This window comes from Oreochromis niloticus, linkage group LG9, assembly GCF_001858045.2.
Source record: "Oreochromis niloticus isolate F11D_XX linkage group LG9, O_niloticus_UMD_NMBU, whole genome shotgun sequence".
NCBI classification, from domain to species: Eukaryota; Metazoa; Chordata; class Actinopteri; order Cichliformes; family Cichlidae; genus Oreochromis; species Oreochromis niloticus.
Window position 1 is genome coordinate 12,318,807 of NC_031974.2, and position 9,407 is coordinate 12,328,213.

At 38.2% G+C, this 9,407-nt stretch overlaps 1 protein-coding gene across 1 annotated transcript; it reads left to right on the forward strand.

Annotated features, from left to right (window-relative positions):
• The first annotated feature begins 375 nt into the window (after positions 1–375).
• anxa13 (annexin A13) lies at positions 376–9,023 on the forward strand. Its single transcript, XM_003439284.5, has 11 exons — positions 376–534; positions 3,153–3,228; positions 3,342–3,436; positions 3,529–3,699; positions 3,789–3,822; positions 5,488–5,567; positions 5,794–5,862; positions 5,940–6,041; positions 6,221–6,296; positions 6,579–6,691; positions 7,759–9,023. The coding sequence occupies exons 1-11, from the start codon at positions 520–522 to the stop codon at positions 7,876–7,878; spliced, it is 951 nt and encodes a 316-aa protein (XP_003439332.1). The 5' UTR covers positions 376–519; the 3' UTR covers positions 7,879–9,023.
• The last annotated feature ends 384 nt before the right edge of the window (positions 9,024–9,407 follow it).

Consider the following 9,407-nt stretch of genomic DNA (forward strand, 5'->3'; position numbering starts at 1 on the left):
CATACTAATTTTTTATATTTTTGATAATAGTGAATGATCAGGAGCTAATCATGAAGTGAGGGGGAAGAGTAACTTCGTTATAAATAATGACCATATAATCAATATTGGGGGGGGGGGGTTGGTGCCCTATGCATCCCTTTTAGTACACGCTCCTGGTTGCTGTGTAATAAAATCCTCGTTTGTGCACCATATCTTAATACCGACTATTAAAAATATTTGTATATTAACTAATTAAATTATTTAATCGGAAGAATTTCTAATATATTCTTATATAACGCAACATGTCTGGAGTGGATCTTTACAGTAAGCATGGTTAAATCAGACAGAAACCGGGGGGAGGGCTGTGGACGTTAACTGCGCACGTAACCGGGCCACGCTGTGCTCCGCGGTGACGTCACTTTCCAGTATGTGCAGCTGAGTCGCAGTTTGGTCAGAAGAGGTCAAATATCCCCCAAACCCACCCAAAGGCTGCCAGTTCAACAAGAGATCAGGCGCTGCTGACGGATCATCTCCACGAAAATGGGCAACTGTCAAGTAGGCGTCATTCTCCTCCTAATCTCTCTGAGAAAAAAACTGATTAAAGGCTAGATTTAAAAAAAAAAAAAAAAAAAAAAAAAAAAATCTCCTGGCTTCGCTGGTTTAAGTCTGTATGAGCCATACTTTCGGTTCGACCACCGCCCGGAATGACGGCTGGATTATGTCTATGTAGGAGTTTAAAACATGTTTTATTTGCATCATTTTAGTCCGTATAATGCGAGCCGCCCTCCACTCTATTATTGCGACTACACTGATGAGATAAAGAGCTGTGAATTCAGATTCTCAGTTAGCGCTGTTTCTTTAAGGTTCGAGCGGTGTAAACGTTGAAAATGACACCGTCTGGGAGACGCCGTATCGGGGTTTACGCAGAGGAAAGGGCCACTCCTCTGCGGAATTCATCACAGCCCCGTTACACTAGTTCTTTTTTTCTTTAATGAGTTCCACTGTGTACAATGAAAGGATTTCACGGGAGGCTGTGGATTCTGTATCCTGTCCTATCACCATGTTATTCATCAGCACAACTGGTTGACACTACTCTTTTTTATTTGAGTGAGCAAATACTACAGCTATACTTTTAATGATTCAGTGTCGGTTGTAGAAAGAACAGAGCGTGAGATGAATTGTTTTTGTCAACACTCGACCACTGAAAACGTACTAACCATACTAACCACTTCCTGGCTGCATTTTCCAGCCTGAAATGTAAAAAAATAAAAAAATAAAAAAGTAGAATATATTTTCTGAATCCACAAAGGCTCATCTCAGTGAAAACATATTCTATCCACTGCAAAAGAGCTCCACTTTAAAACCACAGGATCATCTCCAGCTCATCTGTAAATCAGGGACTTTTCAATATTAGTCATATTTACTAATTATAGAAGGGCAGAGCAGAATAGTCCAGGAGATATAAGGTCTTTCAGATGCTTCCTTATATACTGCTATAGGTAATATGGCTTGGCACATTGTTGTGAATAACTTGTGAACCTATAATATGTCAAACATTTTGAGGCAGAAAGAAAATTTCTGCGAGAAGTTTTTGGCAAAGTTCCTTTTAAAAATGCTATCGATATATTTTAACTGGGAAAAGAAAAGAACTGGACTGATTAAAATGCAGAAAGAAGAATAGGTAGAATAAGGTCCAGTTATAAGGATACTTGGAAAGGAGATTTATTTCATATTTATTTATTTTATATGTAAGTATACAGGCTCAAATATATCCATAGACTCTGCCTGATATTTTGTTAAAAGTTGATTTGAGGTGAAGTTGAAGAATTCAAAATTCTCCTCCTTCATTATTCCATCCACTTTGTGCAATTATGGCAGTACCACTGGAAGCAAAAGGCCCCAGAGCATGATGCTACCACCACCATGCGTGACAGCTGGTAGAGTGGTCTAAGGTTTGAAAGTCTCATCTTTACTCCTCTTGTCATTGTAACCAAAATAGCTCAGTCTTTGTCTTGTCTGACCATGAAAAATTTCCCCAGAAGCTATTTGGCTCGTCCATGTATGGGGCTGGAAATTTCAGTTGATTTTGAAGATCCTGATTTCACATTTTGTGATTTGCTGAGTATTGTAAAGTCATTGCAGTTATATTGTGATTTATCATGTTTTTTTAAACGACAAATTATAATAAATTAATAATTATTTTTTTTGTTTGTTTTTGCCTTTCAAAGCACTCACGGTCACCTTACAAGGCAAAAAACAGGATGATTATCATAGATGTGAAAGATGTGAGCACCCGTGGTGTTAAGTTTGAAATGAGGATCAGTCAGGAGAGCAGCTGAAAATAAACATGGGAAGGGGGCACAGGAAGGGGTCCTCAGAGTTAAACTTTGTCAGTATCTGTTTTATCCACTTAAGTTATTTTTTGCTTAGAAACTAGCTTAAGCATGCCAACCCTCTCAGTAAAACCTGCCATAAATGCTGCCATAAGACAGTCCACCTGCTACCAATTTGCAATTAAATGGTGTCCGGCCAGTTATTACATCTTTTTGACAATACACCAATCAAATGTCATAAATTATCAAAAATCCCATATCTGATGTTGTCTACACAGACAGAAATTCACATTTAACTCTTACCTTTGTGCTCAGAAACCTTTGTGTTCTATATAACCAGAATAAAACCAGCTGGGAGCCAGTTGAGATCAGACCCTTGAGTTGGGCTTATTGACAGACTCATTCAGACTGATGGCAACACGTTGGCATTGTCTGCAATTTTAGATTGGAGATTAATACAAATTAATATAATATATTATACAGATTAATATAAACTTATATATGTGAAAATACCATCAAATTCATGCCCATATATGTAGTTTACTGTATCTTTACTATGGGAGACTGTTCTCTCTCTCTCTCTCTCTCTGTGAAACCCCTCTGCGCTTGCTTTTGGTCCCTCGATTACACTTCACTGACTGCTTTCATTCATGTGGCCTCCACCAAGTTTGTTTAAAGAGTTCAGTTGCTGAATTCCTCAACGAGGAGCACCATCCCTTCCCCCAGCTGCCAGCTGCTTTTGAATGCTATCAGAAATCCTTGCATAAACAATGATTAGCTGTAATCAGTGTGTGTCCATAACAGTTACTGCATGTAACATTATTATTTTTGTTTTCTCAGCCCACAGTTTTTCCCTATGAAGATTTTGATGTTGTTGCTGACATCAAGGCCATTCGCAAAGCATGCAAGGGGTTAGGTAGGTTGTGAATATGATGAAAACAGTACATTTTTAAATTAAACTAGTCTCCTTGAACTTCGAAAGGCTGCATCCGATTTCTCTGCATCTGATCTGTTGTGACTTCTTTTCAGGAACTGATGAGCAGGCTATTATTGACATCTTGGCAAACCGGAGTTCAGCTCAGCGTCAGGAAATTAAACAGGCCTATTTTGAAAAATATGATGATGTGAGTGTCATTCGGCATGTTTCTCATTTCAAATGTGTAAAAAACATTTTTTTCTATGTTTCTGCTAAAATCAGCATGTCTGTCTGGGATAGGAATTGGTGGATGTGTTGAAGAAAGAGCTGTCAGGAAACTTTGAGAAGGCTGTCCTTGCCATGCTGGACCCGCCGGTCATCTATGCTGTGAAGGAGCTCAGGAAGGCAATGAAAGGTCCAGGCACTGATGAGGACGTCTTGGTGGAGATGCTCTGCACCGCCACAAATGCTGTAACTAGCAAAATATACATTTATATTGACGATCATATTGCAATTCAATTTCAGAGGAAATGTCTAACTTCCTACTTGTTTTTTAACAGGACATTGCCATGTTCAAGGAATGCTACTTTCAGGGTTAGTATAATAAGCAACTTAGCAGTTTTTAAATCTCTTCTCCGTTTGATGAAAGTGTGAGTCATTTGGGTCAACCTACACCTCATACAGTAGCTTACTATTTTTGTCTCTAGTGCCGTGTCACATTTTGTTTAGTCAGGGCCCATCCTGTTTCAACTTCCCTTTCATTATTGTGCCGGCACTGAGAGTTGATTATACTTACCATGGCTATATCCTCTGTGGTTATAGGCACTGAAATCTTATGAGTTTTGAACAGAGTAACCTCTGTTTAGTTTTCTTTTTATAATTATGTATGGAAGGAATTACATTATTCTTCAAAAATATATTCTAAATATAAGTTTGTCATTGTAATTTTCTACAGAGTGTGTATGTTATTTTAGAGTTTGTTTTATTAGGATTTAGAATAACTAGAACATTCTTTGGTTGATGTGTTTGGTGGCATTTAATCAGCCTGTGGCTATGCTAGTTAGCTGAACAGATTATTAGCATAGCACATGCTTTGTTCTTGTTCTTCGAGTGAACTAGCTAATATGCTATGTTAGCACACTGATAGCTAAAGCTTGCATGTTATAGACGTGAGCGATGACTTTGCTGACTTTGCTAGGTATTGTTGTTTTACTTGGGACAGTATAAAGCTAGCACAATAGCATATGCAGGGCACACTGGTAATAAACATATAATGAGAAAATTATTAAATGTAATAGCAAGCTTCCATATAGTAGTCAAGCACCATGTTATAGTTATCAAATGTTTTACTGATGCTTTACAGGCCAATAATGAATAGCATAATAGATAAATAAAACACCAAAAGTATAATTCAACAGTAGTTCAACAATTTTTATTATTAATTTATTAAATATAATAAAATAATAAAATCTTCTTTTCTCACTTCAAGTAAAAGAAGGTTTGTATTCAAAAATAAAAAGGCTGGTTGGAAAATCTTTAAATAAGTTGTCTTCCTGTTTCCATACATTGACTGTAAACACAAAGGAAAAGGCTGTGCATGTTAATATAACTATACCATAAATATGACAAATGTTGCACAGAGTAAAATAGAAACGGTCAGACAAATCTAGAAAGACCACTAGATTTGTCTAGTAATTGGTCTGTTGGTCACCTCAGCTATAAAGATAAATAATAGCTTGTTAGAAAGATGCCATCATTCCAGTGCCCAATCCTAATAGTTTAGAGTGCTGCCCAACATCATTGGATAATGGCAATGCACTAGCAATGTAATCTGAAAACTTTATTAAGATACATGTTTAATGTGCTTTAGTATTTTAAGTATTTTTATGTTACGTTAGTTACTGAAAGTACTCAGGGGAAAATGTCATTTAACAGGACTATGATGATGTATGTGAAAATATTTACTTGAGTCATGTGCTGTGCTTCCAATATTATTTGTGAAGCTAACTAAGCAGCTAACTGCACTAATTCACTTTACACTACTAACTAGTTTTCTGATTGCTGCTGTACACTTTTATGCACAGCAAGGAAAGGGGAATAGGTGAATGGTTGCAGGAAATGGCTAAAGCGGTGGATGAAATCTAGGAATATACTAACATAAAATACTATCCAAAAAACACCAACACACTTGTATCGTATGGTAAAAGAATATCTGGCGGTCCTCATTCTTTGTGACTTTTCTCGGTGTCACTCTTGCAGTGCACGAGCGTGATCTTGAAGCCGATATCGAGGGAGATACAAGCGGGGATGTCAGAAACCTTCTCACAGCTCTTTTGGAGGTAAGTGGCCCTGACTTTCTACTCTACTCGTGTAACTAAATTCCTCCCATCTGTCCCTGGACTGAAATCGAGCTCACTCTCCCTTCGCCAAACCGTGCCCTGTGAACACACACACACACTGGCCAACATCCAGACAGCCTCTCACGAGTAAAACGGAGACCAGATAAAGTTGCTTGAGAAATAGACCTAAATAAGGACCAAAGTCCTCTTAATTGTCTTCTTCCAGGGCAACAGAGATGAGAGTTATGAGGTGGATGAGAATTTGGCTGAACAAGATGCTATTGCCCTGTTTGAGGTACAGTTTCATTTTTAAATTCTTCATAATGGCATCGTAGTAGATTTATTGACACTGAAAAACATTAACTGATGCAGGCTGGTGAAGGCCGTTTTGGGACAGACGAATCCACTTTCACCTACATCCTGGCCACCAGAAATTACCTGCAGCTCCAGGCCACCTTCAAGATATATGAGCAGGTTGGTATTTGTGCCCGCTGCTGCAGTGATATTGCATATCAGCTTGCATATATCACATCACTGTTTCCTGACACCTCCTAACAAATCATTACATAAGAAATCTTTGTATGTGGAAAGTGAAAGGCTACTCTGTAAGACATTTACAGTGCTTAACTCAGCTAGTTATACTCTCTCTACAGCTCTCTGGAACTGAAATCCTCGATGCCATTGAGAACGAGACTGGAGGGACACTGAAAAAATGCTACACTGCTCTCGGTTAGTATGAATTAGAAAGCTGTCAATATTAAAATCTATGATTTTTTGATTTGATTTGATTTAGAAGATTCTAGCAGTGGTAGCATCAAAATCACATGGCAAACTGCTAGTTTTTTGTATACTAGATGACAGGAAAGTACTTTGGGTAAACTCCTATTGTGCTATGTAAATAAAAGTTTGGTGTTTAATAAGCATATTGAAGAAAAAGAAATTGTTGCTGCAGGAACATATGGTTCATAATCTGCTGTGGAATTTAATGAAACCCTTTCCTCCTCCTCACAGTAAGAGTTGCCAAGAATCCCCAGCTTTACTTCGCGAGACGTCTGAACAAAGCGATGAAAGGAGCAGGCACTGATGAGGACACCCTGATTCGCATCATTGTGTGTCGCTCCGAGGTAATGCCGCTAAAGATGCCTGACCTTGTTTATAAGAAGGGACCAAAGACTGTCAAGCTAAAATATCCGATAAAAGATTATTAAAAACATTCACAACATGCTGCGATTACTAAACAGCTCACTGATTATTACATATTTTTACAGTATGTATGTTCTTACACTTTAAACTCACTTATAAGACTGTTCACTGCCATCTTCAGGCAAACCCTGGAAAATCCTCTTCCCTGGTTAATGTTAAAATACAAATGTACAGTATACAAGACATTTTTAAATGCAAATCAAAAAGAATTCAAACAAGTGCAGAATGTGGATCAGAAATCTACTCCAGAAAATGTAAATGATTAAGGCCCCAGTCACGTAGGTTAGAGACCAGTTGGCAACTGCCTGGCAACCTTTTGTCACTATGGAAAAATTTGTATTCTAGATAAATTGTGAGTAGTTGCTTTAGGTTTCTGACAGTCACTGTGAAACTGATGTATAAGCCCTACTCACAGAGATGTAAAGTCAGTAACCTCATGGTAACCACTGGTTGCTGGAGAAAAATGTGTATTCCCAAAGTGGTTGGCAAGTGGTTGCAGAAGACTGGTGGCTCTAGCTTTGTAAAAACTGGTCGCAAAAACAGGTATATGTTGCTGCAACTAAAACTTCTATGTGATTGCTTTGGTCACCGCAGTTACCAGCAATTTGCATAGAAGCACCATTGCAGAATTAACTCCCGGATGTTATCCAGTGATACTGGGAAGTACTCCTAGCAACTCCAGGTTGTCGATGCTGCACCGTCTTTGCGACCACTTTCACCCAGTAACTTATAGTGACTGCTAATCAACCAGTTGGGGAATACACATTTTTCCCTAGTGACCAGAGGTTTCTAGGGAATCGCTGACCGGCCTTTAGGCCTGTGTGAGTGGAACTTTAAACATGAGTTTGTCTTCTCCACATGTGCTAGAGGGTCAAGTTGAAACTGATTATTTCCATCATATTATATTTGGTAAATTCCCATGGGTTGACGTCTGGCAGGCTCGACATAAAGGCTAATTTAATTTTGTGGTTCTCTCTTTTTTCAACAGTATGATTTGGAGACCATCAAAGACATGTACCTGGAGAAGTATGATGTGTCCCTGAAGGACGCCCTGAGGGACGAGTGCGGCGGTGACTTTAAGCGCCTCCTTCTCGCTATCTGCCACTGAGAGCCAGAGAGGCAGGCAGGAAGGACAAGGGTTGTCTGGTTAACAAACTAACTTCACTCGGTCTCCCTGTATGATATTGTGACCGGAGCAGGAGGGTGGTGGGGCGATTAAATAATTAACTTGGCTCATGTCTTGTCCAAACTGACTTACTGTTAATGTGGTTGGCTCTCTATTTGACCTCCTTCACAGACACTGACCTTGATTCTCTTACTTAGAACTTATCAGTGAGTGAAGCTGTGTCTCACAATTACTGTCCATTTCTTAGTCAATTTTTAATCTTTAATTAACCAGCATTTATATAGTGACAAGTATAAAGCACCAAGATTTCTACAACACAAACAGGAGCCAGCTGTAGTCACACTGAATCAATTAGATCGAGCGTGGTGTGATCAGGTGGCTTAAGACTTGATAAGATAATGACGTTAAAAACATAAGACCCGTATTTGCTTCGCTATCTGATTCTCTTGCATTCACTAATCTATTGAGACCTTCATGTAAGTATTATGCTTCTTTAGATCAAATACTTCTTTAACCTTTTTCACCCTCCGTGACCCAAACTGTGCCTGTTATAACTAATGCAATCAGTCACCACGGCTTTGTGCTTTTAAATGAAGAAATGGGAAAGTTCGAGTTGAAGGAATATTAGCTGGTATCATGAAGGCTATGCAATGCAATGGACTTGAATCTGAACTGTTCTCACAGCAGCGGTTATATATTGTATCAGTTGCTCATTGAAAGAAATTATATATTGATATATATTTAGTTGCAAAAAAGACTTGACAAATCCAAATACACGTCTCCTTGTTATACATGTATTTTTTTTTTATATTTTATGACTAACAAAGAAGAGCGTTTAATACGGAGCATTATTTAGTATACTGCTTAGAGGTTATGTGAAAAGAAATCTGATCGTGATGTTCAGGTTGATGTTTAACGTCTGGAGAATCTGATGTCTGCGTCATTTATGTGTCCGTTAATGGCAGCTGAGATTTATTCTTATGAGTGACCACTATTATAAACATTTTGCAAAAAGATACTCAAATGACTTACAGCACATGAGATAGTCACAGCATCACCCTGCTTATTAGCTTCTATATAGTCAAAGAGTTTTAGTCTTACTGCTAATAAAGTTTCCTTTAATATCATCGTGTCTGACTTTATTCATACCTCAGTAATCCAGATGGCCTGGAACATGAACATTGAACATGTTACAAGTGAATGGGAAAAATGTTACTATAATTTTATGTTCCGTGAAAGGACACCCCGCCTTCAAGTGTGTCACCACCCCTTTGCTGCCTTCGAGGACAGTGGGAAATATGGGAACAGCATGTAAATGTAATTTAATTTAATTTAGGAAATCAAAATGCGAAATGTTCACATGTCAAGGACACAGTTAACCAAGTTGGGAGGTAACTGTTGAGCTTTTGTTTATTAACCTCAAAATATATTTGAAATTGTAAGAATATTCGTATACCTTCAACAAACACACTAGCTCGGTGGATAAAAAAATAAAAAACAAAGAAAATAGG

What these genes read in the sequence shown, in the direction of transcription:
- anxa13 (XM_003439284.5), top strand. An exon ending in TCTGCACCGCCACAAATGCT is followed by an intron (nt 3,700 to 3,788) that starts GTAACTAGCAAA and finishes GTTTTTTAACAG; the next exon opens with GACATTGCCATGTTCAAGGA. An exon ending in AAAATGCTACACTGCTCTCG is followed by an intron (nt 6,297 to 6,578) that starts GTTAGTATGAAT and finishes TCCTCCTCACAG; the next exon opens with TAAGAGTTGCCAAGAATCCC.